This window comes from Parathielavia appendiculata (genome assembly GCF_033297405.1).
Source record: "Parathielavia appendiculata strain CBS 731.68 unplaced genomic scaffold N657scaffold_7, whole genome shotgun sequence".
In the NCBI taxonomy this organism is placed as follows: domain Eukaryota; kingdom Fungi; phylum Ascomycota; class Sordariomycetes; order Sordariales; family Chaetomiaceae; genus Parathielavia; species Parathielavia appendiculata.
The window spans coordinates 652,668-679,977 of NW_026944226.1; the positions used below are offsets into that span (position 1 = coordinate 652,668).

Here is a 27,310-nt window from a genome sequence, read left to right on the forward strand (position 1 = left end):
TCTTGCGTCTCCGCGGTTCGTTGTCTCAACGTGGGCTGATGTTGAGACTTTCGAAAGTTTCCAACTCCGATTTTCCACCGTCGACATTTGGGGCCAGCTTTTGCCTGACTACGTAGGAGATGCACCCTCGATGCAGAAAGAAGGAACCTGTCTATCTGAATGCTAAACGGCCGCGCCTATCGTCTGCCCATGCCATGTCCTCCTTTTCAGTTCCAGATGTTGCAGGTTCCGGAATTGTGCATGTCTTAAATTTCTCAAAAAGTCCAACCTTTCTCCTTGAGCTGAAAGAGAAAAAAAAACCAAAAACAAGGAACTGGAGACTCGGGTCGAATCCTCCACAGATTGAGCCAGCACCGAGTCTTCAAGGTGACGTTGGAAAAGTGAGACAGCAAGCAAGAGCCCGGAAACGGCCAGACTATCTGCGTAGGATCCGTACTGCAGTTGGTTAACTTAGGTCTTGTGTAAATATCCCACATGTCGTCCGAGACACAACACAAGTCAGCTAGCTCCGACTGTAGAAACAATGAGTCGCAGTATTGATCTGCCCAGACAGAAGCCGGTTTGCTGCGGGACTCTGGAATGCTCTTCCTGACTTCAGAGTTTGACCAAGCCGATTTGTAAGCTCGGCATGCTTGTCGTTCTTGTCGTTCTTGTCGTTCTTGTCGTTCTTGCCTTTTCGATTCTTGTCCCGCCGCCATGGTCTTGGCGAAAGCTTGTTTTGATAGGCGCGAAGAGAGAAAACAAACTTGAGAGCAAATTGTCGGTATCGGCAACCAAGGAGACAACGGCGTTTCCCAGACGTTTGTGAATCGAAGGGCCCGGATGCCGAGGGTGATTCCCCGGGGCCGTCGGCCAAGACCTGCGACGATCCTATGTATGGCGCAGAGCCGGTGTGCCTTGATAGAATTCTCACATATGCGTGTTCTGTGCAAGGCTGGGATGCATTTTGGCGGAAGTTTTGTCGTCGAGCTCTCAGCGAATATCTCGACCACGTGTGGAACTATATCCCGTTCTTGACCCGCCAGCAGGGTCTGAGACAAGGGGGCCAGGGGGGCCAGTGTGTTCCTTTGGATAATGTACATGTGTACCGCCAGATGCACACCCGAACATGCCGCCCCAAATCCTGTGTCAGGGGTTTGATATTTGGCTGGACGGGTGGATAGATGTTCTGAAGAGAGCCGAGACCGCAACGAGATGTTGCTGGCTATGGTCGGGAGACGTATAATGCCCGGACACTAGGCTCGATAACGGTATTTGGCGGCCAAACTTGAAGCTGTGGTGAAACAGTTGGCCATCGTCATATGGCGGTCTCCAGAGGTGGGCAAAAGGCGTCCGAAAAAGGTTCTCGCAACTGGCTGCTCCGGAGAACGGCAACCGCATTGGCGAAGATCCTATCAATGTGGACTCTGGCAGGATCCGGCCAAGGAGACGGTGGTGATCTCTCATACACCACTCCGTACACGTCGGACATCGACAAGCAGCTGGTGGGTTGCGGGAGCAGTTCTGATGGCCGCATGTGTGTTACCGTATGAAGTCCTTGGCTTTGGCCAATGGCTGCGTGCCGGGATCGCGCGATGCTGGCCTAAACCTGAGTGAGTAGCTGACTTTTGTTGTGATACCAGTAGGGACGACAAGTTGAGAAAATGCCTCATAGAGTTTGGTCGGGATGCTGACCCAGCGGTGGCGGTCTGCTGCACGGCACTGACGGTTCCTCTGCGTTGGTGTGGACGACGGCTTGTATGGTACTGCACCATGTATCCGTACTCCGTCCCTGATGAGTTGGGAGTTCTGAGAGCTTCAGCAGCTAGGCCGGAGAGCGCCATGGCACGCATGCTGCAGTATGCAATGCATACTGCAACAAGGATAGGTTACTGAGTTACGAAGGGACGGGGAAGAGCCGTGTGGGCCAGCTCGGAAAGCGGAATCTGTATGGTTCCTCCAACCGAACTGGTGGTTTTCGGCGGTCAGTTTGTGGCACCGTTGTCACCCGAACGCAGGGCGAATGAAAGCGATTGCAGGATCAGAGTTGAGAGAACCAGGTAGGCACAGAGGAATTTCACCGCCTTCAGACCCCCAGGGATTGTCGGGTTGCTTCAGGGCAATCCTCCGTGGTTGAAGTTCGGCTGACGCCCGCATCCAGAGCCGGGAGGCCGCCAACACCGGCACCGGGGGGAGGGATGCCAGAATGGAGCCGGTGGAAACAAACCATGCGGCCAAGACTTCCAGTCGGACGGCGAGATGCGTATCAATCGAGCCAATGTAACAGTCCTCAGTGTGTGCAACGAGCTGGCCCGCCAAGACGCCGACTCAAGACAGAGTGGCATCTCCTTCTTTGCCTCCTTTGTTATTGGCGATGCCTCGGCTACGGAGGAAGCGTCCGGGAGTCGCATCCGGGCTGCCCCTGCGCTCAACCACTCCAAGGTTGGAGAGATTAACTTCCATGTTTCGTGGTAATAAGGACCGGGAGCAGCGTGGGGAGGCTCTGCACGCGTGCTGTGATGTGAGCTGGAAAGTCAACAGCAACAACAAGAACGGGTAGTGTGCTGGTCTGGCGGACGGAAGATGCATGGGTTGTTGATCAGATACTGAAAATACCAGGTACGGATATCCATATCGATAAATCGACACCTGACTTACACGCCAGCTAGCCAGCTTCCTCCCCGGCGTGTAATTTGCGAGTAACGTAAGTGGTTAAGGTAGGGAAAAATGTTGTGCTTTCCCTATCAATCATTACTCCTTATTTCTCCCTCATTCTTGATTTATCTTCTCTTTTCGTTGTAATCCTGACGTTCCTTGATGTTTAAGTTGGACAACTCAATGTCCGTGCTAACACCTTAGCTTACCAAGCCAGGCCTGAATTTAGCCCGTTTCGAAAAGACCCCGACGGCCAGATCGAACGTAATGGGCAGCCACAACCGATTTGGCGGGCCTGCTCTACTGCAGCGAATCAGGGGCCGTTCCAAGCGTCCCAGAAAGCTAGCCCATGGTGGGTAAATCAAAAGACGCCGGCTGGTGCCAGCTGGCCGGAGACAATGACGCCAGCTCATTAAGACTCAGATCGTCTTTGCGCAGCGCTACTGTGGCCGTTGTCTTCAACAAGCCGCAGCGAGCAGACGGGAGAAGCAGAACCTCAAGCAAAGGACGTACATGGCACAAGTGAGTTGAGGCTTGCAGTGCTCAGGTAAGACATGCATGTCTCATTTGCATGGCATGCTATGATGCTAGTACTGCTCTGTATACCTCCGTTACGGTAGGGTGTCCTACAAATGATGGAATATCGTAACAAATCCCCGGTTCCCTAACGCACCACACGCATTCTCACGGCACTATTGCAGCTTTTGGGGAAGGGAGTCGTCTCCGTGGCCAAGGAGGAAAGAGCTGCAACTCAAGCCGTCTTTTTCCGTCGGTCTGACCATGCGGTGATGCGTGCCTCCATCCAATTGCATAAAAGTCCATGTTCTTTTCAGGGTCTGCGCATTGGTTATTGTTACATACCTTAGCAATATCAGCGGTGTTTTGCCACTCGTGCACTTTCCGTCCGTTTCCTTGTTTCTTTCATGATGCGCTGACGTCTCGAAGACTTTAATCACATCAGCCTTACGGATACCCTTCGCAGCCCCTGAGTACAGCTGTGGTGTTCGAAACGGTCGTGCCTGTTTCACGGGCTAACGGGTAGCGTCTGGGTTACAGTACAGTCCGGCCAGGAAACGCTAAAACGTGCTAGGTGGTGGCAGCGCTGCTGTGCTTGCCAGTCAAAGACAGAGACTCCCCACCGCCATCTTCGTCATCTTTTCCGCTGCGATCAGCAGACGGTTTCGCCTCCGCTCGCCTCACCAGTGGCCCAGCACTTTCCACCCAAAAAACACTTCGCAACTATTCGCGACTTCCGCCGGTACCACCACTAAGGTTCAACCTCAGTCAGCAGCAAGGCAACTCGAGAGCCGATCGACGTCAACAAGCCCACTACTCTTCTGGAATAAGACCGCTTCTTCTCCCCCCATCACCATGACGAATCTCCGCCTGAACACGCAGTCATCTGCCTTGAGCTGTCGTAACTAACAGCTACTGGAACAACCTATTCATCTGCTCGCCCCTGAGAAATTGAAAAGGGAACAGGACGGATCAAGGACCAGGAATTGAGGCCGAGAAAACCAAAACGAGGAATAACATCCATCCGCCCTCCAGCGCTCTGGTCGCAAGCTCCACTCCCCATCCACCCCACTTGGCTCGACTCACGACTTTGGAATTTCTCGCACACTGGCAAGTCGAGGCTTTTTCGGCGCTTTTTCCTTCTCTCTGCAGAGAAAAACTGAGCATCTCCTTTCGACACAGAGTGCTGCGGTTTTGTGTTCGGCTCCAGGCGACCTCTCCCGGGCTCTCGCCCACTCACCCAAGGCGTCCCTCGCCGCCAAGCTTGCTGTCGCTTGCATAAGCGCAGCGACTTAAACTCAAGCACGACCTCGCTCGCTTGCATCGCCCGCCCTCAGTGGACCGAACCCTTGCTCAGCACTCCCAAGACATCCGCAGCGACATCACCAAAGTGCTTTTGGATTCTGCGAGCACCAAACGTCCAGTTGCGCGTTCAGCTCGCCAAACCCGCCCATCATGATATCCTCGGCATCTTCTGTGGCGTCTGCCTCGCCGCGGGTTTCGCCGCACTCGTCGCAACCGCCGTCGATCAGGTCGGTCGAGGCTCCCACCAAGTCGCCAAAATTGAACGGTCAAAATGGACACTCAGTCGCGCATGCTGGCATCCCCGACCTACCGCAAAAACCTGCCGAGAAGGGCTCCATGAAGGACCGCCTTACTCGCATGTTCTCGGCCAGGGACGCATCGCAGCGCTCACTGACTGCTGCCGATGCGAACGGCACGGCGCAGGCCAAGAGGTCCCATGATGTGACCCCAAACAACCCATCGCCTCCGCCCGGAAAGGTTGCAAACGCAAAGGAGGTGCCGCCCCAGCGCTTCGTGCTTAACCCAGAAGCGCAGGGCGGTCACGAACACCACCTCAAGTCCAGCCGCCGGCAAGAAAAGCTCTCGGACCTGATCAAGAGCTTTCTGGGGCGGAAACCGGAACAGCAGGCCCCCGAAAACGACCTCTCCTTGGTGTCAAATTGGGTCGACAATCTGAGGCAGGAGAAGGACAGCCTCTCGTCGGACAAAAAGACGGCCACCGCAAATCCGTCGGCGACACTGGCGGAGAAGTATGGCAAGTGCCAGGAAATTGTGGGGCGGGGTGCCTTCGGCATTGTGAGGATATCGCACAAGAAGTTGGACAATGGCCTTGGGGAGAAGCTGTACGCCGTCAAGGAGTTCCGTCGGCGGCCCGAGGAGACTGAGAAGAAGTACAGCAAGCGCTTGACGGCCGAGTTTTGCATCTCGTCGTCGCTACGTCACCCCAACGTCATCCACACCCTCGATCTGCTCAAGGACTCAAAGGGCGACTACTGCGAGGTCATGGAGTACTGCGCCGGCGGCGACCTGTACACGCTCGTCCTGTCCGCTGGCAAGCTCGAGGTACAGGAGGCCGACTGCTTCTTCAAGCAGATGATGCGTGGCGTCGAGTACATGCACGAAATGGGTGTCGCGCACCGCGACTTGAAGCCCGAGAATTTGCTCCTGACAACCCACGGCGCCCTCAAGATCACTGATTTTGGCAACGGCGAGTGTTTCCGCATGGCCTGGGAGAACGACGCGCACATGGTGTCAGGGCTGTGCGGCTCGGCCCCGTACATCGCCCCTGAAGAGTATACGGCTAAGGAGTTTGATGCTCGGGCTGTTGATGTCTGGGCTTGTGGTGTGATTTACATGGCCATGCGAACCGGCCGCCACCTCTGGCGGGTCGCGCGAAAGGATGAGGACGAGTTTTACACTCGCTACCTAGAAGGCCGTCGGGACGAGGAGGGTTATGCCCCGATTGAGGCGCTACACAGGGTAAGTTTTGTCTCGGATAAAATATGAGATCGACGGTGGACCGGTCATGGCTCTGACCCTTGACAACCAGGCTCGCTGCAGGAACGTGATCTACTCAATACTGGATCCCAACCCGGGCCGCAGGATCACGGCGTCACAAGTCCTCAAGTCCGAGTGGGGTCGCGAGATACAACTTTGCAAGGCCGGCGAGGAGGGCCTCTAACACATGCTCCGCCGGGTGACCCGCTGATGTGACTTTTTCTCGAAGGGAAACACCACCACCCACCGCCTGGCGGAAACAGGCTGTTGAAACTGTTGAACCCGCGTATCGCATCTTATCGAACCCCTGCCCGAGTCAACATTCGGCTAGCGGCCTTTCTTCCTCTCTCATCCGTTTCGCCAAATTACCTATGCCCGTCTATGATGATCCTCACAGCAGGAATAACAACACCACTCGGCGGAGGCGACGATGACTTCATCACGTATCACGACACGGAATGCTTCGGTTTGGGCCAGCATGGGAGTTTGGAGTTTATCGTTTTTTTTTTCCTCTTTATCTTCTTGCATGGTGCTTGGGTGGCCTTGCGTCCTTCGTTTTGTCCATATTCGCAGCCGCTTTGGTTCTCCAGATGAGAGGCAGGGCCGGAGGCAAAATTCCCGTCTCTCGTTTTAGCACTGGGCGGGCTAAATACATTTCTTTCCATGTCATGCACAGCATTCGTTTTTCTTGCAAGCGCTGTCGATCACTGAAGTTCAGCATCCGGTGGCTACCTCGTACTGCATTTTTAGCGATGATATAGGCAGCGGGTAGGGTGAATATCTGCGGGGTGGGTTGGGTTCTCGGTTTGGGGCCGGCTTTGTGACCTTTACGCAGACGAGTGCAAAAGGCGTGTTTTCGTTTTCTTATCCCTCGCTGCTTTACGGCTTTGTTAAAGACGGTGTTGGCTGGTTGCTTGTCCTGTTCTTTTTCTGATTCATTACCTGCTCGTTGCCGACCGACCAGGCTTGTCTTGACCTCCTCTTCAGTCTTCCCATCTTCTTTTCCTTCTGGCCCCCCTTTGTGTTGGGTATCTCCTCATACAGAATGTGACATGATGATGAGGCGTGTGGCCATATGCTTTGCTGAGACGGATCCATGGTTGGGAGGTTGCCTGCCTTCCTTCTCTCTATGTTGGTAGTTTCCGAGATGGACAGGGGAAGGGGGTGCATGGGAAATACCTGAGGCCCCGGCGGCTTTGTTACTTGGTAATTTGGGGCTCACATGTTGGCGCATAGGGATTGCTGCCGCTGTCAGGCAATCGCATTGGTATGTTTGCATGGGGAATGGCTCTCTGCTGATATTCCCGGCCTAAGAGTTGCGTAGAGGTGATGGTGTCCTTATAGAGAGTAGAGGACTGAGGAGTGATGTAATACCTTGTAGACCTTATAGGAGTCTTACGATATTCGAGAACCCGTCGGACTTCTGGTGATCCCTGTGCTGGTCAAGCAGACAGAAGAAGATAGCCGGCAATTCTGGTCGAAATGAGGCTGCACGCCCTTCGGAACGCCCTGTGCTAGACTATAGGTGCTTACTACCTGTGTAGATGCCCACACAGCTCCACCGCGGCACTGAAAGAAGCGCATTGCTAAGCAAATAACCGTCTCTTGTAGGTTGGTGAGTTATTTAGCTATGTTCTTGTCTCAAAGGAAAGGCCCGGGCGATCTGCCTGTCAAATCACTGAGCCCATTGGATTGCGCTGTGGTCAGTCAGCATCCGTAACAGCGCCATCTCTCAGCATCATCGCTTCTGCCAAAACAACATCCATAAGCAATGCAGGGAAACGGGACTCACTCAACCAGACTAAACTAACTCTTCAAGAGCCGACTTGACCCCTTCGCACTATCCAGGATGCAAGAAAGCAACATAAGCAGTGTCCACGTCCCATATCACACAACCTTGCCCTACAATACTGTCCTTTTTCCAACCACACGCACCTCACCAACAGGGACAAAACATCACCAACCAGTGGCATGTGTATTGACTGAGAAAACAAGCCGAGACCGATAGTCGCATCACAGCCACATTTATAAGAACGCCACACATCGAAGAAACATATCGAGGGAGCGATAGCGGGAATGCATGAGAAAATAAATAGTATGAGATCTCAACAAAACCAACACATGACCGAAGCCTCTTCAACCCTTTGCCTCCAAAGCACAATGATCCATCCCATACATACACATCCAGGTCCTTTAAACGCCAGCCAAACAAACAAAAGACACACACCCCTATCAATTCGACGGAGGAATCAAAGAATATCAAGCAAGCAAGCCACCCACCCTTTCTTCCTCCCGCTCCCCCCAGTATTATATCAAACTGGGAAAATAGAAACATCAGCCTGGATACATCAAACCTCATTCCCATCCCATCTCTCATCAAAATAGATATACCCATCTGCCAGACCAGAAGCCCGACGGCCCGGCATCATACCCCCACGATTCCATTCAAAGCAGCAGAATCCAGACCAACACAGTTGAGCCCTCACGCGAAACATAAAAGGTCGCAAGGCGAAGCATATATAGCGAGAACTTGAAGAGAAAACGGATCAAGAATGAAACAAATCCCAAGCCCTCGAACACAGGCTCAAAAACTCCTCCTTCTTGGCCTCAATCGTGTCAGGACTATCCCGTCCCTCGCCAAACGGCCCCGTCGTCCTCCGTCCCGCTGCTACGCCCGGGAACCCAGGGAACGGCGGCATGGTCCCCGTGGGGCCAGCCGGTGCCGGCCGCCCGCCGTTGCCCAGCGGCGGGCTCCCGCCCTCTTCGTACTCGGCGCGTCTGCGCTTCATTGTTGATGCTGGGTTTGGGGCTGGGGCTGCTGCGTGGGACGCCGCGGGCGGCGGCGCCGGGTGGCCGTTGCTTAGGCTTCGGCTGCTGGTGGAGGCGAGAGCCGGGTCAGCTTGGTTGGGAGGGGCTGGTGGTCTTGTGTGGGTATTGTTATTGTGTTGATGATGGTGGTGATGGTAGTGGTTATGGTTATTATTATGACTGTGATTGTGCGGGAGGTCGCGAGGTGGCTGCTGTGGGGGGGACGGCGGCGTCGGGGGTTGGTGGCCGCCGTAGCGTACTAACTTTGGTAGGAGCTCGGGCCGGCCGCCAGCCAGCTCAACTTGAGCTTCCTCGGCCGACTTGTACTCGCGCGAGCGCGCGGATTGCGGAGGAGGCGGGTGGTGTGGGGATGGGAGCGGGGCGCGGCTCTGGCTGGCAAACAGGGCGTGGCCGCTGGACTCGGGATGACCCGAAACGTTGCCGCCGAATACGTCGGCAATCGGGGGGAGGCGGTTGTTGGTTTGGTGGGCAGGCATGTGGTGGATGTGCGACGTGCTTGCGAGGTTCGATGGCTGGTTTGTGATGTGCCGTGTCAGGGGGTGCGGGTTGTGCCTCCCCGTGAACGTCTGGCCGAGGGGCGCCGACTGGATGACCCGTTCGTTTGCGAATTGTTCGTGCGACGGAGCCACGATACTCAAACCCGGCGGCGCGCCGCGCTTGCGGGCTAGGCCAGGCGTCTTCGCAGCGAAGTGGGATCCTTCCTTGTCCCTATCAGGCCCATCTCCCTGCTTTGCCGACTGTTGTTGTAACCTCGCCTCAATGATTTGTCTCTGGTGCTCCCTGACGCTCATGCTGCGATTCAACTGCTCCTGCTCGGCGGCATCTTTGGGGACGAAGCCTGGCGACAGACATGCGATGCCAACCTCCTGAATGCCCAGGCCATCGCGCGCGGTCAGGGGCCGACCGGTGGCGGGAGATACGATGTTTGTATTTTTGGAGAGATCTAGCTTTCTTGGGCGGTGCCTGGCGGTCTGCAAGCCGGGGGAGCCAGGTTCCTTCTTGACGACGATTTTCGGTCTTTCTGTGTTTCGAGATCTGTGCGTCGTTGAACAACCATGAATTAGTAACGTCGTCCAGGCGAACAAGTCGAGCCAGCGGCCAGCTATCTATATCCTGGGGCTTGCTTACGCGCTGGGCGGGGATGACTTTTGCGTGCTCGCCGTCGCACCCAGCCCCTTAGGGCTGCGGCTGCGTGATCGCGCTTGTGGTGCAGGTGTATTATCGTTGTTCAAAGTTGTCACTGCAGGTGGAGGTGGAGGCGGGGGCGCCGCTGTTGTCCTCTGAGCAGTCGGAGAGGCAGACGATGGGTGAGGAAGGTCAGAACCGTAGGACGGCCTGTCGTGAGGAGCGGGCGAAAGGGCCATTGCAACGGCGGTGCTCATTGTCGCTGTGTGACCCTGGGATTGTTGTTTGTGCTGCGAAAAATGGGAGTTCGAGGAATCCGATGGGATTCAGTGTTCCCGCCCCAGAAGCCCCAAAATTGGGGGTGGCAGGCGTGCTGGGAATGAACCGGGGACTGCCACGCACTGGGTGTGCGAAGCGGAAGAAGCGAGCTTGTGCGGCGGGAAGAGGGCGCGCTGTTGGGTCCGATGAACCAAGAATCCTCCGCACCTCTCGTCCGTTTGTTGCTGCGATTTCTGAACACTCCCCCAGACTCGACTCTGGCTGCAGGAAAATGCGAAAAATTCAAGCAACAAAACAGGGACCGAGCACTGTTGGGAAGACAGGCCGGTTGAGCGGCGCGATCTGCAATCCCGCTCTTTGAATAATCCGTACCAAGTAACGATTATCGGGTCCGAGTCGTTTGAGCTGCAGCTAATTTGGACTGGGCGCTTGAGAACGCTGGCAGGGCTGTGTCACACACGAAAGGCGCAGCCAAAACGTCGTTGCTTTGCCTCTCGTACTTTCCCTCTTCTGGAAATCAGTAATCCAATGCCCAGGCGGCTCCCCAACCAGTGCAAAAAGTCGCTAGGTCGCCGTTTCCAAGGTTGTTGGTTGTTATCGGGCAACAGATATTCTCTTCTGCCTTCTTGATAATTCCTCTTCAAATTCGAATAAACGACTTCGAACTCGGGTAATCGGAGCGGCGTTTGTGTCTTACTGAGCGAGGATTATGATCCCTGGCAGTATCATTAACGTTTGGGTGCTGCGTGCCGTATATACTTCAATCAACGGATTGTGACGATGGGAGCTCCAGCCGAAGAGGAAATGGAATCCGTCATGCCCGCAGTGCACCGAAAGCACGAGGGGACTTATAAAACGAGGAACTCGACGATGCCGAATGACAAGGGGCTCCTCAGGAGGGGTCGCCTGGGACGACGGGAATTAAGGAGGAGGGGCTTTCTGTGAGACAAGGGCGGGAACCTTGGAATCCTTTTTTCAGGGGAACACAAATGAGAACCGAACCAACGCCTCGGCGAGCAGAAAGCAAGCGAAGCCCAAGGCTAGGTCAGGTCTGATCCAGTTCTCTTCAACCAGAAAATCCTGGCGAATCCTCACCTGTTCATCCCTTCCATCATCGTTACAAGTATTCGTGGTGTGAAAAGTGAAGCTGGACAACTGCAGGCCACTGGTTCCAGTGTTTGAGGTTCGACGTTGTGGAGCCCTGGGTGGGCTGGGCGGAGGTCCGCCGCCTTGGCTGGAGCTGTGCACTGCAAACCCATGAGAATCTCTCAATCTCTCGAAGTCTCGGGCTTTCAAGATGATCTTTCCTGTTCGACTCACGGCCAACTGTCTGCTGTGCCTTGCGGTACTGGTGGCCTACCTAAGACGGCCAGGACCACGTTACGGTTGTTTTTATTTAATATTCGGAGTGCTGCAAAGAAGGCTTCCGAAGCCCTCGACGTTTTGGATTGAGCCATTGCCCCATGTCATGTGGATTGGTCGAATTGCGCGGTCCAACGTTTCTGGGACCCTGCAACGTCCAGGCTCCTGCAGCGCACTTTGCGTGCGAGCCCAGCACCTGAAACTCGTCTGGACTCCGCACAGTTCCATCGTCGATGAGTTGATGACAGGGCCAAGACGATTGGGTGCTGGGGGCAACTCGGTGCTGAAGCATTTTTTCAGCACCATTACCTTATCCGTACAAATTACGGATGCTGATGGAGGAGGCCATATGGCGAAGACGTGGAAGTTGCTTGGTGACGGTGGTCGCAGCTAATGCTTCGGTATGGCTGCTGAGACGTGGTCCTGATTGCTGTCGCTGTCAATTCTTCCCGCTCATGCAGAGGTGTGGGTGGTCTGAAGTCGCATCGTCCCGCATCACCAACGGGGAACCGTGGTTGCCGACTGTTAGCTCAAATAAGGTTCAAACATGGCCCGTCTGTTCCTCGGAAATTTGCCCGTGGCTGCCTCGTCTTCATAATAAACTCTGTCTCGTCGAGAAATCCAGACAACGCGCAATGCCTCAGACGAGACCCATTTGGTTCCGAGTCAGTCCTTGCTTGAGGTTGCTGGAGAGGTCCAGGGTTGTGCGACAAACTCGAACCTAAGGGGCTACCTCCACACATCCGTAGATGCTCTGTGAATCATAGCCGCACTGTTGTCTGCTGAAATTCGACACGCCCTCTTGTTCTGACGATTGCAAGCTCGCAAGCTCCTAGCGGTTGGCTCAAGCCGTACTGTGCACAGAGTCAGGTAGGACCTGAACTTTTGCGTGGCCCGGAGTAAGCCAATCAGCTCGCCTGCCTCGGTTCGTGGTTGGTTCGCCTGAGACGGCCGGTGATGGTGGTGAGCCACCCTCAACCGATGAGCGGATAGGAGGCTGTTCCGTCGCTCAGGTTCGCTGGGCCGTTATTATCCAGCAACGGGACACTGCGAAAATACCAAGCCGGGTCGTTGATGTGGTTTCCTAGACGGGATCAGAACCTGTGATATTGACTCTGGCGCCCAACCCAGTGCTGCGCGCAAGATGTGTCCAGCGGTAGACTCGATGTGATTGCCAATTCACATGCCACTGGCGGCTGGTGTTCGCGATACTGTTGATTTCGGTCGTGTACCTACTCGTTGGTCGTCTTAGCCGCTCTGCAACACGCACCATGGCGCAGATATGTGCCCAGAACCACGTTTTGAGAAACGCGTCCGCTTACATGTATACTTCCGAGACTCCGTAGCTGCAATTGGGCGAAAAGATTCACCTGAGCAGCTGAATTGAAGAATGTATGGAGGTAGAGCCAACTGCAAGTTTCTACCCTCTCGTTACCCTTGGTCTTGTAGGGTCTTGTACAAGCTAGCCCTGGTTTGTTCGTTAGCATGACACAGGCTGGGTCACTAGCCGTGAAAGGGACTAAAGACACCAGGGTCCGTAAGAAACAGAGAAGAGAAAAAATATGATGAAATGTAAAGACAAAAAATAAGAGAAGAGACAAGACAAAGAGAAAGACAAAGATAATGATAAAGAGGAAGAGGAAGAGGAAGAGGAAAGAAAGAATTATACGGATTAGTTACATGGAGGCCGAAGTGAAAGAGGATGAGGTGGAAATACGTAACGTTAAATTCCGCGCTAACAAATAAATCAGGGTTGTATTCCAGGTTGTAAGGCTGTATTGGGGAATGGGCTTGGGGGGGGGGGGGGAGACACGCGGGCCCCAATAAAATTTTCTGGAGCCAATAAACTGATACGACCTCATATATTTCTCTGCTAGACGGCGTATTCCATCACCGTCACAAACAGGGAAGATATCATCGCAAAAATAAACGGAGACACATATATTGAAGATGTCGAGAGCCAGGTCCAAGAAGGAAGAGTCCGCCGAGATCGAGTCCGATATTGCCATGGAAGAGGCGCCGACTTCTCATCAACCCGAGGATGAAATGTCGGTGGACCAGAACGAGGACGAAGATGCGGGAGACGTTGAGGATGATGAAGATGAGGAGGAAGAGGAAGAAGAGGGTCAGAGAGTGAGGCTGGTATGCCACATTTCAAACTCCAGTTATTGGTTTTGATACATTCGACGGACACGAGTCGCTAACAAGCTGAGCAGCTCCCTGGCTCAACACCTACTGCTGCTTCGTTCGAGTTCCTCAACGAGGGTCATACCCTTGGGAACGCCCTGCGATACATCATCATGAGAAAGTGAGTTTTGCGTTCTGTGACTGCCAACCCTGACTCAACATTTTTAACCGGACACCAGCCCCGATGTTGAGTTCTGCGCATACGCCATTCCCCATCCCTCCGAAGCAAAGATGAACGTCAGGATCCAGACCTTTGGTGAGTTCATGACACGGCTGTCGACCATGACCATGCCATTCATACTGACGAACTTCGCAGAGTGTACAACGGCAATCCAGGCCCTGGAAAAGGGGCTGCGGGACCTGCAGGAGCTCTGCGATGTGGTGTCTGAGAAGTTTATTGACGCCCGCCAGAAATTTGCAGAGAATTCTTCATAATATTCTTCTCCAGGGTTTTGCTAAGGACGGCGTTTTGGGCGTGGTTCGGATTTGGTTCATGCATAGATGGGGCACTAAGGATGGGTTGCGTACACTCGCGTGTTTGGCATTCACTTTCTTTATTGCGCATGCTCTGAAAAGAACAGGACAAATGGACCCTTCTAGTTGCGGCCCTAGAGAAGCGAGTCAGCATTTGAATGATGGGGATGGACGGACGCCACCCGACGTACCTCGAGAAACCCTTCAATGAAATTTGACGGCAGTCTCTTCTCTCCCCTGAAGCTCTCCTCCTTGAAGAAGGCCATAATGTGGTTCGTCTGGCGCCAGAAATTCATCGTTTCCTGCGTATAAGCCCAACATCAGCCTCGGCTGTTCAAGAATGTCAAGGACGTGGAGCATCTCAGGGCTCCCTAGCAGTCCAGCATCTTCGCGTGACCTTCCAAACGCGCCCATCCGGTGCAACGGCTTACTTGATAGTCGGCGTTGCTTTTTAGAAGAAGAATATCGACGACGGGCAATTTGTTGACGAATCTGTGGCGCTCAAACTCCTGTCGGACGCGGGATCGGATGGCCGAGACGGGGTGCGGAATAGAATACATCGTTTGAATTTCAGGCGCCTGGGCAATGTCCAAGTCAGCGCCGCCCTCGATATTTCATCCGGCAAACAGCATGCATTGCTGGGAAGGTCATACAGCCCGAATCCAATTTCGATATGCCGCAAGCACCCTTCGCTTGGCGTCGGACCAATTGGCCGCTGCTGGACGTCAGTCGCTGATCGTGGGGTGCCGACTATATATGGAGCTCACATTGCCTGGAGGTGACGGCAAACTGGGTCGGCGAGATACCCATGATGGGCGGTGCTGTGTGCCTCTAAGTTGTAGTTCGGTCGGCTGGAATCAGCAGGCTTGCGGTTGGATGCTTCATCGGACACTTCCAATGCCGGAAGCTTTGACCATCACGGCAGTGCCCCACCGACACCTGCTTAGTCATTATGAGTTTTCATGCTGACTGGAAAGCATCCAAAAGACATCCTCCGAACCGCTTCAGATTTTGAGAAGCAGTGTCGCATTATATCCTCAACCAACAACTGTGCAAGCAACCACTAGCGCTGCTGCTGCACAAGGAGCGTTGGACAGCGAGAAAGAAGGCCAATAAGTGAAAACAACATAAACAATGCCCGCTATCCGCCCCGCCTCCAAGCGCAAGGCCCCGCCAGACGGCTTCAGCGACATCGAGGAGGATCTGCTGATCTTCAGCAACAAGATGAAGGACGCGCAGAACACGCCGACTGACAACATCCCAAAACACCAGGCGCAGTGGCCCATCTTTCAGATCGCACACCAGCGCAGCCGCTACGTGTACGAGCTGTACTACGAAAAGGAAGCCATCAGCAAGCAGCTGTACGAGTGGCTGCTCAAGAACGGCTATGCCGACGCCATGCTCATCGCCAAGTGGAAGAAGCAAGGGTACGAGAAGCTGTGCTGCCTGCGCTGCATCCAGACCAAGGAGACGAATTTCAACTCGACGTGCGTCTGCCGCGTGCCAAGGGCGCAGATGAAAGAGGACCAGGACGTGCAGTGCGTAAACTGCGGGTGTAGGGGGTGCGCGTCGACGGACTGAGTTGGGGGAGGGAATATCTGGGAAGGATTTTGGTGCTCTGGGCTATGAGGGATGGCGGCTTCTCCGGCGATGCGATCCGCAGGTTATGATACCAACGCTTCGTCTTACCGGGCTTGGGATAGTTGTATGGGAGTTAGGGAGAAAGTGTAAGAGTTGCCACCTGTCGTTCGTCTTATTTGCATGTCAGATTGCTCACCGGGTCAGGTACGACCGAACAGGATGGGGATAATGCATGGAATTCGCTGGTGGTCTGGGCCTACGAAGTAATGACTCGCAATGAGCATGCCTATTCATCAGTATGTCCCGTCTGCGAACCTTGCATGCATCATACGGTCGCCAACATGGTACCTTTCCCTCAGATGGGCTCTACCCTTTGGCAAAACCGGCCTTCTTGCCCCGGCCGAACCGGACACTCATCGGGACGAACCGCAGCGATGACATGGCGCTGGACAGATCCTCCATTTCCTGATCCGGCTGCTGCTTGGGGCTTATCTGGCCCGGGTCTTGCGCGTCACAAGCATCTGTTGGTTCAGATGGTTGCTTTGTGACACCAGATTCCTGCCCCCGGTTTTGGGAGGACCCCGGCCCTGGTGCCGTTGCGGCGCTAGATCTCCGACGACGCGCCCGGCCTTCTACCAATAGAGACTGCCGCCCATCGATGCCGTCCCGTGTGATGGCAAAGAAGAAGTTTTTGGGGTACATGTGCTTGTCGATCAAGTGCATCTTTCGCTTCTGCGGCGTGCTGCATTTTTTCTCGCAGCCTTCCACGAAGCACGAGTACTGAGGCAGGTGGTCAGTGGTTGGGCGTGAGGTACGCTTGCCGGCGGGGTCGGGCTCTGTCAAAACTTACCGTGCGCTCCCCCTGTTCCCGCCGCAGCTGGGCGAATGAGTCGTGCGTCTCCTCGATATGCAGGTCTAGGAAGTGGGCAGATGGGAAGTTCTTGCGACATTCCACACAGCGGTTGGTGTGTTGGTCACTGTAATGGGTCTCGTATTCGTCGTATGACGAGAATAACACGGGTTCTTTGTGAGGAGGTAGCGAGCAGCGCATCTTGATATCGCGGCCGTTGCCGTTGTCGGACAGGTCGAGCTCAGGGATTTTGGCAGCAGGCGGCAAGCCATCGCCGGCGCCGTTGCTGCTATGGGTCAACAGGCCATTGCCATTGCCATTGCGATGCCCCGCCACCGCCGTCATCGTGTTTGGGCCAACCGCTGCCGTATCCTCTGGAGGGATCTCTTCAGGCTCACGTGAGCGCTTCATTCTTCAGAGGTGACTTGAGAGTGTAAGGGAGAATGGAGTTACATTCGAAGGCCTGTAAAGTTCCATGCCGGAAGGGACCCTTCTCGTGACTCGAGCGTGTTGGAGTATCAGCCTGTCCAATGGTGATGGGCCTGAATGGACTTGTTGTGTAGACTGCCTTAGTACTATGAGATGGGTAGTCCTTGGTAGGAAGTATAGGTGAATTCCACGGACACGATTGATCTCAAAGGAACAGTCGATCATGGCCTGAAAATGAATTGCGAATGTGCAAGTGCTCCAGAAAGCTTGAAGTTGCACCGGTCGAGTTCACCTGGGAGCCACCAGGGCTGAGTCACGCCGGTGATTGGCTGTCTTGCACGCCGCACTCGCTGAGTGGAGCAGGGTTGTGTTTTCTGACCCAATGTGGTGTCGCTGAGAGAGAGAACGGCGGGCCGCTTTTGTGAATTACATCGATCTCTGGAATCGCCTGCGTTACTTTGCGCCTCTTCGGTCGCGCATATCTCGTTGGTGCATTACTGCTCGATAACACTTTGATTGACGTCGTCCGTCATCTGCGGGTCGTGAATACGGATACGTGCCTTGAGTTCATCTCCAATGCGCTCACCACCTGCAGCTACTGTGCCCGCCGAAAGTCGCAGCGCCCCTCCTCGAACAACCGCCGGAGCGAGTGCGTCACCAAGTTATGGACCGCCCGCGAACCGCCGACTCTCCGACTCCTGCGTGTGAGCTTTGGCCATAGGCCTCTGGCTTACACATAAATAAGCGCTGCGCGCTCTTGCGCGCTCTTCCACACATTATCGCTTCTCGCTTCTCGTCTGCAGAACACCTGGGCTTCCAGCAATGGCCTCGACCGCCACCGCTGCAGCGGCAGCCATGGCCACAATGCCATCGATTGACGAAGCATGGCAGTGAGTGGCCTTCTTCTTCCTAGTTTAGTGTTGAGATTACGATCAATCGTGCATTCTCGAAAGCATTCGCTGTGATGGTGTCTCAAAATCGACGGCACCCAACAGTGTTCGAGCTCAGGCTTGCTAACCCGGCCTCGCAGAGTTGCGCAAAAGCTACGCGCTGCCATCCAGAAGGAGCTCGAGCAAGTTCAAAAGGTGACACTGGGCACTACCGAGCTCGCCCGGTTCGAGAAGGTCGAGAAACTGATGGAGAAGTGAGCCGGCGCCAGGATAATTTTCCCTCTACACTCGAGTTGCTAACTCACGGTCCTAGCTACCGCCTCGCTTGTATCGAGACAATTTGGCCCAACATCCGTGCTGCGAATGACAAGGCCGCCGAGGATGTCCTGTGGCAGACCCATACCCTGGTTACCAAGGCTTACCGGAAGGTGCTCTCGAGACTGCAAGGCAACGACCACGTCGTGTTCCGGCGAAAGCTCGAGAAGGTCTATGCCAACTATCTCAAGACGGCACAGTACTTCTACAGGGGCTATCTCCAAAGGGTCTGCGCACGTTACAACATGAACGACCTCCAGCGCATCGCTCGCCGGGCTGAGCTCGAGGAGATGCCCGTGCCAGACAAGGACAAGGTCAATGCTGCAGCTGCGGGTCTTGAAGACGTTGTCAGGGGATCGTGCCATAAGACGCTCATCTATCTCGGCGACTTGGCACGATACCGCACACTCCTACGCTCCAAGGACCGCCAATGGGACGGTGCTCTGGCCTACTATCTCTTGGCCAACGAACTCATTCCCGACTCCGGATACGGCCATCACCAGTGCGGCGTCATCTATGTTGAGACGGAGGACCATCTCCAAGTGGTCTACCACCTCTACCGCGCCCTAGCTTGCGCCGTGCCGCACCCAAATGCTCCGACTAACCTTGAGCGCGAGTTTCGTGAACTCCAGAAACGGAAAAGCTTCACCACTAAACATGCGCTGGTAACGTGGTTTGTCAAGCTCCATGCATTCTACTCCCAGGGAACCGAATTCACCGAGCGTAAGGAGCTGGAGCGCGAGGTTGACCACCGGTTCACCATCGCCTTGAAAACTGGGACTGGATATGGCTCAGACACCGATTTGCTCAAGTTGGTCCTCATCAATATTACGGCATACGTCGCCGCTCATAAGAAGATTCAAGGTAGGGACATTGGATATGGTCGCTTGTGGCTGAGCTTATGCTGACTAGATGCAGAAAAATGGACCGAGGAGGGTTCCCAATCCTGCCAGTTCATTCTCCTGCTGAATGTTCGCACTATTCACGGCATCGCAAGTCTGCTCGGAGAGGAAATCAAAGGCATCATCAATCGCAGCAGTGCTGAGGCCGCCGCTGACGCCTCCGGATCTTCCTCCGCCTCAAAGACTTCGACCAAGTTCACAGTCGCCTTCAACCGCGTCCTTCCGCTTCTGCGCGTCTACATGGCATGGCTCTGCTTCTACAGCTCAGAGTTGGTTCGTTTCCGGCCTTATCTCGAACCGCAGTTTGGGGCCATGTGCAAGTCATTGAGCATCACGCTCACTCTGTTGTTTGAACTGTTGGCGAGCGACCAGCAGCTCGGAAACACCGTCTCGTGGCGATTTCCCGAGGATGAACTCACTCTGGGTATCCAGTGCCTGAATGGACCAGAGCTTCACGACGGCTGCCAGCTCTATTACGATGCTTTCACCCGCCAGCCCAAGCCACGCCGTGAAGACGTCTCTGGTTCTGCCGAGCGCACCGAGGATGACGTTACCTTCACCCGTGCCTTGGATGTTTTACTGTGCGCCCTTGACCTGTCGGCCACAGAGTCAGATTTTCCTCTTATCAATTCCGCGACCAGGAAGGAGTCCCGGGATCTCACGACGTTCGAGTATCTTGAAGGTGGCAAGCCCGAGCCTACTGCAAATCCGCCACAAATTCAGCATTCCATTCCGACACCTCTTCCCACCGAGATCGAGCAGACTCCCCAACGCCCCGTGGTGGTCCCAAATCCCAGCGGGTCTAACGAGCTCTCCGAGGATAAGGAGTTCCACGGGCCTGGTCTGCGGCATACTGCTGGCAACGGAATTCGCAATGATGGAGTTCCAGTAGCTGCTCAACCGGCACCAATCGCGTCGGTTTCCGAATTCCTTATCGATCGGCAGATGTTCAATATTCTGAATGACTTCATCAACCCGCCGGAATCCGCTCCCGTGGCCAAACAGGACAACACCACGCGCCCTCCTGCGCGGATGAGCCGGTACGGCATGGGCTCTCCAGCAGTGGCTGAAGTCTTCGGAGCCGGAGCTTCAAGCAGCCCTGTGCCCGGCTCGGCTGGAGGCAAGGCGTTCCCGACCCTGCCCTGGGAATACTTCTACAAGCCGGCACCCGTTGACTCGGCCCTGCGCAAACCGAGCATCAATGGCGCGGGCACTGTGTGGGAAGCTGGAGGCACAGTCTTTCCACGCCCGACAAGCTCCGGAAATGCAGCTCAACTTATGAGCGCAGCCATCAATCGCAATCCGTTAGAACCCGAAACTCACCAGAGGCATGATAGCCTAGGCCGGGCAAGACTCGTCGATAGCCAGGCGGAGGCACTCCAGTCCTTGGACTTGGGGTTGGACCAAGCCAACCAGCAACACCAGGGCTCCGCGGCACGAGGAGCGTGGTCCAGTGCGCTCGCCGAAAGCTCGACCCCTGCACGCGGGCAACAGAATCTTTGGGCTCCGCCGGCATGCCCGTGGCAAACAACCTACGGCCAGAATGGGGCGGCCGCTGGCCGGGTGCCCAACTCGCCGTTCTCAACGCTCAACTTCTCGGCCAACACCTCGAGCCTTCCGCAAGTCAACAACCCATGGGGTTTGCCCACGACGGCGCAGCGACTCTGCGCCGCGCAGTCTCCGGCTGACGCCAACCAGCTCGGCGGCGGCTACCCCAGCGGCTCAGTTCCGTCCCGGCCAGGAAGCAGATATGCGAGCGACTATGCCACCGCCATGGCTAATGGGAAAAACTCGCGGGATAATGCGAGCGCCTGGTCTGACGCCCACCACACCGGGACCGGCTCGAGCCAACCGGATATTTGGGGCCCGCCCATTTCGCAGCCCGGTGGGGTGGACGACAAGACTTTCGGAAAGGCCATGGTGCAGCAGAGTATGCCGAAGCGCTGAGTTTGCCTTGGGGCTGCGAGCCGTGTTTTGCATACAAACATGCCAAAGTCGTTACAGTCCCCTGGCGCCGTCGCCAATCGGTCCACCAAGACCCCAGCTTGATCGCCTCTGGAGGCTGCCATCCCAGCGTTGGTCCAGCCCTCTCACCTTTACCCGGCCGTGGCCTGGCTCACAATGCTTGGCGCTCCATGGTTGGCACGCCAGTTCAAGTTCGAGCTGAAATTGCTCGGTTGACACGAGAAAGCGGTACGGGAGAACCCGCCTGCCTGCCTACCTTGGCCGGTCGCGGAAGAAAATCTATATACCTTTGAGACTCCAGCTTCGCCCTCTCAGGAGGTTGGTTATCTCATTTTTCCTGAGAGATCGTGACGTGGGGTTTTCTCGACTTGGACCGGCGCGACATTGGACTGAACCCGTTACATCATGCCTGGTATACTCGAGCCAACCGTTCCAGCAGCCGGTTTCACAATCGCGTTTCGGTATGGGAATTGAGCTCTCTGGAATCTCGCGGCTGCAGTGTACCTTCCCTTCCTTCGCTGGTTTAGTTCAGTCTACAAAGGAGGAGGCATGAAAGCAGAGGGTCCCGGTGGGGAAAAAACAGCTGCTTTCGAGAAGGGAGGTCATTTCTCGTTTTCTGGCTTCTTAGTTTCTTCGCCGCCCTGTCTGCTTGGTCCTATTCTGAACTGCGTTGATGGGTTCCCGGACGTTTCATGTGGCTGTTGGCGGTTGCTGGTTTGCTGGTGGACGCGGTGACAGTGTGAATAGGAGAAACCCTGTCAAAAGTTGAATTCTTCTCGACCCTGTTGAAAATTGCCAGATATGTCCACAAAACTCCTTGATGCAGAGGAAAAGGAAAAAAGGACCGCCAAAAAAGGGGTGATGAGAAGTGTCGAAAAGTCCTGATTCAAAATTCATGAATCCAGAACTCCTAACATCTGTGTCCGTGCCGTCTGCGCTGTTGTTGAAACCTTTCTACCCTGCCTGCCTGTATCTTTTCCCTATGCACGCTCCGTTGCCCCCAACGCCTGCCCTGCCGCAAAATGGAAGGTGGAGCTTCCTCTCCCTTGCTAATTGGATGTGATTATGTCGAGGGATCCGATGTTTTGTTGTTTATTCATACCATCTTCAGTCGATGCGCAGGTGCTCGTTGTTCTGGGTCTCCTCCTAGTCCGCTTCCTGGCGAGAGTAGGTACGCTTGGGGAAGGGGTAGCTATTCGGGAAGCTGGTCAGTCTCGTCTATGCTTGCGTTTCACAAGGGAGAAAGGATAGGAACTTACGAAGGACCAAGTTCCCTGATGCTCAAACTTGCGAGCCACTGGCCCATATCAACGCACTTCTCCAGCGGGCGGCCCTCGACGATGCCGGCGCAGAACCCGCCGGCGAAGGCGTCGCCCGCGCCGTTGGTGTCGTTGATCTCCTCCTTGGGAATTGCGTGCACGGGGTACTCCTTGACCTCGTCCTCGCCCTGGACGGCGACGACGGTCGGCTCGGTACCCTGGGTGATGACGGCCACGCGCTTGCGCTGTGGGTTCGCCTTGGGCAGGTTGGCCAGCGCCTTGGCGATCTCCTTGACGTCCTTGGTGCCCAGCCCGTGCGAGTCGGCGTAGGCCTCGGCCTCGGTCTCGTTGCCGATCACGTAGTCCCAGTACGGCGCCGAGGCATCGAGCGGCTCCTTGAAGAACTGCGGGATGAAGGGCGCCGAGAGCGACAGGATGAAGGGCTTGTTGTTGGCAGCCGCCTGCTTGGCGAGCTCCATGATGGCGGGAGGGCAGACTGGTGGATGGTCAGCATACCACACCTGGTGAAACAAGGAACAGGCTAGCGGCTTACCGGTGAAGTGGTATCCACCGACATAGTACGCCTCGGCGTTCTCGACAAGGGCCCAGATATCGGGGCGCTTCAGGTGCTCGAGATCGTAGTGGTTGGCGGCACCCAGGTCGGTGCACATGCTGCGGTTGTGACCAGTGATAACGACGCCGCAGCGGCCGGTGGGAATTTTGGGGTCGACGCGGTACTCGACGCGCAGGCCAGCCTGCTTGCAGGCGTCGCGGAGGATGGCGGCGTACTTGTCGTCACCGGCGCCGCCCAGGTAGACGACACTGTTTGGAGGCAGCATGTACTGCGCACCTCGGGCCGTGTTTTGGGCAGCGCCGCCGGCAATCAGCTTGGCATCGTAATTGTTCAAGAGGTCCTCATAGAGATCCAGGTGGTTGGTATTTGGGTCGGCCAGAATGGCATCGTTGGCCTTGAGCCCGTATTTCTCGAGTAGAGCATCATTGCCGACAGCCTGGATATCTGGTGTGTGTCTTTATGTCAGTCGAGGCTCCCACACTGACATTTACACATGCACATCAAATTCAGGGTGTTGGGCAAGAAAGCGGTCGAAAGAACCAAACAATTTCCTGTCCGACACTCAATTGCAAAGGGAAAGCCGCTTCGATTTGGACTTACCGAGGAGAGGGTTCTCCAGGCAAAGCAATCTGTACTCCTTGTCGGCTGCCATGTTGCTAAGCCGGCGGTTGCGGTAAGTTGAGGCGTGGAGGTAAAATGAATTTGTGCCCTTTGGTATCGGTGTTTTGGTTGTTGTAGGAGAGCAGCGGCAGCTTAGAGAGGGGCGGGGCAGCAAAATGGTGGGGTTCATCCAGCTGCCGCCGCCGCCATCGGCCAGCCCACTTTTCATCGGCAGAAGAGTCTTAGGAAGGATCGACGGGAATGGCTTGGCAAAGATGCCGGTCTTCGAGCAAGCCACTGATCCCGTTCGGAAGACGTGGAAGGCCAACGAGGCCATATCTCGATACCGGGGATCTGGGAACGCATGGGAATGGAACGGCTGTGTCGAGAACAATCGTGGCAATGAGATGCCTGGATATTGGTCCAATGGAGTATACCTTATATCGTCCTGACTAGGTTATTGACGTCAGAAGGCTGGGCCTTTTGGTCTGCTTCTTTTATTATTTCCAACACCTACGATCTTTCGGTCACGTCGGTAGAGTACGTCGGATATGCCCAGGTTACCGTGTCGAGGAGATGCCTCGCTTTATCGCCCCGGAAGCGACGAGTTCGCCCTGTTTGATTCCCAAGAGTATCCCCTGACTGCACGGCCTGCCTCGGCTGATCCCTCCTGCGGCGCCGGATCTTCGAGTACTTTGCTTTGTCAACAAGACTCGTCCCGACCGCGCTTGGGAATCTTGTATTCATTTCACGGCCATGAATGCTTGCACAAAGAGCAAGTCTCCCGTCCGCTTGCCTTCGCAGTCCCATAACTACAAAGACGCAAAAGACCAATGCAATCCGATGAACCCCTTGCCCAGATGTAGAACCATGAAAGCCTTTACTCCTTCGTCTTCTGGGTACCACGCAGCAGACCCGTCCTTCTCGCAGCAATAAGACCCGCCTTCTGACCCTGGGCGGCGTACCTCGAGATGGTCGACGCCTTACCGATGTGTTGATGGTTACCCTGTCGCGCCATGTCAGATACCCAACGTTCCAGCAGCCAATTGGTCCTGCAGCACTTACACCACCGTGAGGATGGTCGACGGGGTTCATGGCTACACCACGAGTCTTGGGCCAGCGGTTGCGCTTGACAGCGAACTTATGCTTGGCACGCGAGGCCTCTGTAAAGCATCCGTCAGAACCTTCATCCAACCTCCCATAAACTCCAGCGCCAGCTGCGTGAGAACGTACTCAGGAGGGGCTTGTCTGTCCTGCCACCACCAGCAACGATACCGATCATGCCACGAGCGTCGCTGCTGACGACCTTCTTGGCGCCCGAGGGAAGCTTGATGCGGGTCTTGCCCTCATCGGGGTTGTGGCCGACAACGGTGACGTAGTTGCCGGAGGTGCGGCCTAGAGCACCACGGTCGCCGGGTTTCTCCTCAACGTTGGAGACGACGGTACCTTCGGGGATCGAGGCGAGGGGAAGGACGTTGCCGACGGTCAGGGCGGCGTTCTTGCCGGCGTAGATGAACTGGCCGGTGTACATGCCCTCGTTGGCAATGAACGTCTCTTGGACCTTCTTGTACTTGTAGGGCGAGTTGAAAACGACACGGGCGAGGGGCGCACCACGGCCGGGATCGTGGATGATCTCCTTCACGATACCCCGGATGTAGCCATGGCGCTCGGCATAATCGAGGCTGCGGAACTTCGCAGGGGCCTTCCGCAGGCGGGTGTTGGCAGTGAAAATGCTGCCGCGGCCCTTACGCTGGTTGCGGATCTGGATGCGAAAGAAGCGCAGGTCAGCATCATCTTGTTCATTCCCCTCCTCCCAAGCTTCCCCAATGAATCTCCAGTTTCAACCGGCCGGTCGCCGCAATCGAGGTTTTGGTGCCGAGTCGAGTCGAATCCCGGGGTTGAGATAATAAAGTTCACTTACGACGCGACCCATCTTGCCCTTCCTACCTTGAAAATGTGGAAGTGACGGGGTTGACTCGGTGGTTGAAGGTGGTTGAGGTTGCGACACGGAAAGCTCCAAATTGGTGAAGCGATATTTTCCAAATTTCTGTGTGGATGCTAAAGCCACAGTTGATTGGTGTGGCTGTCCAGGTGCCCTAACGTGATGAGAGCTGTGGCGCTCTGAAGCTAAGACATTGACCGTTGTCATCAGCTGACGTAACACAGTACGCCCACATGTTTCTCAGCTCAATCTCGGTGCCCACGGCTAGAAGGCAGCCAGTTGCTCCACGGTCCTCGGGCAATTATGAACCGTTGAGGTATCAATGTTCAGAACGTGTCTTCTGGTTCTGAGTTTAAGGCCGTCTCAAAGCTGACGATTGAATCATGCGCAGAGAAGCACTTAGGGCCAGTGTGGTAGCGTACAGTGACGGAACTGGCCACCTTCGCACAGTACGCGACTCGATTATCAGTTTGCGAGCTCCATCCCCAACCTCCAGTCCTCCGCATCGCAACCTCGCGAAACGCGCGTCTGCTGGGTCAGCGACAGTCGTTAACGACATCCAATCGGCATCTGCAGAATGGTAAAATAAGTTTGACTTGCACTTATTTTGACTGTTTGTGTCATGGTTGACCTCTGGGCTAACAATACCTAGGTCTACATCCACTGGTGTGATCCTCAGAGCTGAGACTTGATGGTTGTGGAGATTGCAAAAGCTTCTGGACCGTCATGGCGCGTGGTTCTGCTGTGCGGATCCGGTTGAGAGCGAGACTTGAACCGCGCTCCAAGGGTGATCAACCGATTACGGTGCAGGCTGCCCCAGCCAAGTTCTCTCAAGCGGCTGACCACCTGAGCTGATAATTTTTCAAAGCATCGCAAGGTTCTGCGTGAGTCAAGTCTTTTCCCCGGGCAAGACTCAAATTGAGCCTCTTCTGCGGTCTTGATGCAAAATTGCATTCGAGGGTCACCTAGGAATCGTTCCCCGGTCGCGCCCCCCTCTGTTCGGACATTATGACAAGTCACTTGAGCGCGCCTTACCGGCGGCGGATCTATTGCTGGGAAATGGCTCAGAAACACGAGACGCGGATGTGGTTCGGCTGTGCAAACGATTTCGGGTCGTTCTCTCACCATCCACGGCTGCTGTCTGGAAGATGACGATGGATGGGCCGTCTGCGTGCGAAACCCCACCAAAGTTGTGCTAGAAGGCGGCACCACTGCAGAGTTGCGGAAATCGTGGATGAGGACGGTTTTGGCCGGGCAGAACAGCAGCGGTTGAACCTGGATGGAAGAGGCGGGCCGATTTGCGAGCCTCACCGCACGACCCGCTTTTGCCAGATCCCGCCAGCAGTGCAGCATCAGTGCCATCTCACTATGACGTCCCATCTCAACAGCAATGAACGGGCGCCACCACGACGACCACTCCCTGGTGCCTTGGAGACATGAAGTTATAGAGGAACAATGGTTGGAGTTCGTCTTGATAATCTGGGTTATGGACATGTGTATAGCGCTGAAGATGTCCGTGTCATGCGAACGACACTTCGATGGCGGTGCTGTGATGGTAGCGGACAGGGGGAATGGATGGCAAGGGCAGGTGATGGTGGGACTCAGGTTGGCGCACAGCTAGGGGCAACGGGGAGAAAGTTGATCTGCTTTCTCTTGCCTGTACCGGCAGCCTTCTGGACAGACTGGGACGTTGGAGTAGTTGGCGCAGCTTGCCCGAATTGATTGTAGTCGTTATGATTCAACCTATCAAGTTCCTCGGAGCTAAAGGTAAGCTAGGAGGGCCCTGGACCATCAT

General features: G+C 55.3%; 13 protein-coding genes across 13 annotated transcripts; 5 read left to right on the forward strand and 8 right to left on the reverse strand.

Moving 5' to 3' along the window:
• Positions 1-103: 103 nt before the first annotated feature.
• Positions 104-1,305, reverse strand: N657DRAFT_450880 (uncharacterized protein). The gene has a single exon (XM_062787445.1). The coding sequence runs from the start codon at positions 1,080-1,082 to the stop codon at positions 255-257; it is 828 nt and encodes a 275-aa protein (XP_062646965.1). The 5' UTR covers positions 1,083-1,305; the 3' UTR covers positions 104-254.
• N657DRAFT_451014 (uncharacterized protein) lies at positions 1,190-1,962 on the reverse strand. Its single transcript, XM_062787446.1, has 2 exons — positions 1,707-1,962; positions 1,190-1,582 (listed from the first exon to the last, which is right to left on the reverse strand). The coding sequence occupies exons 1-2, from the start codon at positions 1,830-1,832 to the stop codon at positions 1,298-1,300; spliced, it is 411 nt and encodes a 136-aa protein (XP_062646966.1). The 5' UTR covers positions 1,833-1,962; the 3' UTR covers positions 1,190-1,297.
• A 600-nt stretch (positions 1,963-2,562) lies between these two features.
• N657DRAFT_645936 (uncharacterized protein) lies at positions 2,563-3,442 on the forward strand. Its single transcript, XM_062793032.1, has 4 exons — positions 2,563-2,598; positions 2,649-2,696; positions 2,852-2,986; positions 3,058-3,442. The coding sequence occupies exons 3-4, from the start codon at positions 2,902-2,904 to the stop codon at positions 3,183-3,185; spliced, it is 213 nt and encodes a 70-aa protein (XP_062646967.1). The 5' UTR covers positions 2,563-2,598; positions 2,649-2,696; positions 2,852-2,901; the 3' UTR covers positions 3,186-3,442.
• Positions 3,443-4,605: 1,163 nt separating this feature from the next.
• Positions 4,606-6,136, forward strand: N657DRAFT_656486 (HAL protein kinase; the record flags this gene model as incomplete). Its single annotated transcript, XM_062794707.1, has 2 exons — positions 4,606-5,934; positions 6,005-6,136. 2 exons carry the CDS (start codon positions 4,606-4,608, stop codon positions 6,134-6,136), a joined length of 1,461 nt encoding a protein of 486 aa, XP_062646968.1.
• Positions 6,137-8,498: 2,362 nt separating this feature from the next.
• On the reverse strand, positions 8,499-10,163 carry N657DRAFT_681326 (uncharacterized protein; the record flags this gene model as incomplete). The annotated part of the gene is made up of 2 exons (XM_062796373.1): positions 8,499-9,816; positions 9,910-10,163. 2 exons carry the CDS (start codon positions 10,161-10,163, stop codon positions 8,499-8,501), a joined length of 1,572 nt encoding a protein of 523 aa, XP_062646969.1.
• Positions 10,164-13,372: 3,209 nt separating this feature from the next.
• Positions 13,373-14,189, forward strand: N657DRAFT_645939 (RBP11-like subunits of RNA polymerase). Its single transcript, XM_062793033.1, has 4 exons — positions 13,373-13,689; positions 13,764-13,855; positions 13,914-13,990; positions 14,051-14,189. The coding sequence occupies exons 1-4, from the start codon at positions 13,498-13,500 to the stop codon at positions 14,167-14,169; spliced, it is 480 nt and encodes a 159-aa protein (XP_062646970.1). The 5' UTR covers positions 13,373-13,497; the 3' UTR covers positions 14,170-14,189.
• A 141-nt stretch (positions 14,190-14,330) lies between these two features.
• N657DRAFT_681329 (NADH dehydrogenase, alpha subcomplex, subunit 6) lies at positions 14,331-15,018 on the reverse strand (the record flags this gene model as incomplete). The annotated part of the gene is made up of 5 exons (XM_062796374.1): positions 14,331-14,342; positions 14,400-14,510; positions 14,640-14,786; positions 14,862-14,923; positions 14,976-15,018. 5 exons carry the CDS (start codon positions 15,016-15,018, stop codon positions 14,331-14,333), a joined length of 375 nt encoding a protein of 124 aa, XP_062646971.1.
• Positions 15,019-15,200: 182 nt separating this feature from the next.
• Positions 15,201-15,936, forward strand: N657DRAFT_645943 (G10 protein). The gene has a single exon (XM_062793034.1). It carries the CDS (start codon positions 15,343-15,345, stop codon positions 15,787-15,789), a length of 447 nt encoding a protein of 148 aa, XP_062646972.1. The 5' UTR covers positions 15,201-15,342; the 3' UTR covers positions 15,790-15,936.
• A 225-nt stretch (positions 15,937-16,161) lies between these two features.
• On the reverse strand, positions 16,162-17,050 carry N657DRAFT_542883 (uncharacterized protein; the record flags this gene model as incomplete). The annotated part of the gene is made up of 2 exons (XM_062787837.1): positions 16,162-16,569; positions 16,640-17,050. Coding segments are annotated over 2 exons (819 nt in total), but the record flags the coding sequence as incomplete, so codon positions are not given.
• An 840-nt stretch (positions 17,051-17,890) lies between these two features.
• N657DRAFT_634392 (uncharacterized protein) lies at positions 17,891-21,122 on the forward strand (the record flags this gene model as incomplete). Its single annotated transcript, XM_062791280.1, has 4 exons — positions 17,891-17,958; positions 18,099-18,212; positions 18,272-19,137; positions 19,192-21,122. The coding sequence occupies 4 exons, from the start codon at positions 17,891-17,893 to the stop codon at positions 21,120-21,122; spliced, it is 2,979 nt and encodes a 992-aa protein (XP_062646974.1).
• A 1,164-nt stretch (positions 21,123-22,286) lies between these two features.
• N657DRAFT_656493 (Ribokinase-like protein) lies at positions 22,287-23,625 on the reverse strand (the record flags this gene model as incomplete). Its single annotated transcript, XM_062794708.1, has 4 exons — positions 22,287-22,332; positions 22,400-22,895; positions 22,953-23,417; positions 23,574-23,625. 4 exons carry the CDS (start codon positions 23,623-23,625, stop codon positions 22,287-22,289), a joined length of 1,059 nt encoding a protein of 352 aa, XP_062646975.1.
• An 828-nt stretch (positions 23,626-24,453) lies between these two features.
• On the reverse strand, positions 24,454-25,506 carry N657DRAFT_681334 (60S ribosomal protein L2-like protein; the record flags this gene model as incomplete). The annotated part of the gene is made up of 4 exons (XM_062796375.1): positions 24,454-24,579; positions 24,639-24,736; positions 24,807-25,335; positions 25,495-25,506. 4 exons carry the CDS (start codon positions 25,504-25,506, stop codon positions 24,454-24,456), a joined length of 765 nt encoding a protein of 254 aa, XP_062646976.1.
• Positions 25,507-26,188: 682 nt separating this feature from the next.
• On the reverse strand, positions 26,189-27,199 carry N657DRAFT_645949 (uncharacterized protein; the record flags this gene model as incomplete). Its single annotated transcript, XM_062793035.1, has 1 exon — positions 26,189-27,199. Exon 1 carries the CDS (start codon positions 26,875-26,877, stop codon positions 26,191-26,193), a length of 687 nt encoding a protein of 228 aa, XP_062646977.1. The 5' UTR covers positions 26,878-27,199.
• Positions 27,200-27,310: the final 111 nt, after the last annotated feature.

Excerpts from the sequence above, each read along its gene's own strand:
- N657DRAFT_645936 (XM_062793032.1), top strand. The coding sequence starts at position 2,902 with ATGGGCAGCCACAACCGATTTGGCGGGCCTGCTCTACTGCAGCGAATC. Across the intron at positions 2,987-3,057 it reads TCCCAGAAAGCTAGCCCATG|ATCGTCTTTGCGCAGCGCTA; the intron begins GTGGGTAAATCA and ends ATTAAGACTCAG.
- N657DRAFT_451014 (XM_062787446.1), bottom strand. The coding sequence starts at position 1,832 with ATGCGTGCCATGGCGCTCTCCGGCCTAGCTGCTGAAGCTCTCAGAACT. Across the intron at positions 1,583-1,706 it reads CACACCAACGCAGAGGAACC|GCCAGCATCGCGCGATCCCG; the intron begins GTCAGTGCCGTG and ends ACTCAGGTTTAG.
- N657DRAFT_450880 (XM_062787445.1), bottom strand. The coding sequence starts at position 1,082 with ATGTACATTATCCAAAGGAACACACTGGCCCCCCTGGCCCCCTTGTCT.
- N657DRAFT_645943 (XM_062793034.1), top strand. The coding sequence starts at position 15,343 with ATGCCCGCTATCCGCCCCGCCTCCAAGCGCAAGGCCCCGCCAGACGGC.
- N657DRAFT_645939 (XM_062793033.1), top strand. The coding sequence starts at position 13,498 with ATGTCGAGAGCCAGGTCCAAGAAGGAAGAGTCCGCCGAGATCGAGTCC. Across the intron at positions 13,856-13,913 it reads CGATACATCATCATGAGAAA|CCCCGATGTTGAGTTCTGCG; the intron begins GTGAGTTTTGCG and ends ACCGGACACCAG. Across the intron at positions 13,991-14,050 it reads CGTCAGGATCCAGACCTTTG|AGTGTACAACGGCAATCCAG; the intron begins GTGAGTTCATGA and ends CGAACTTCGCAG.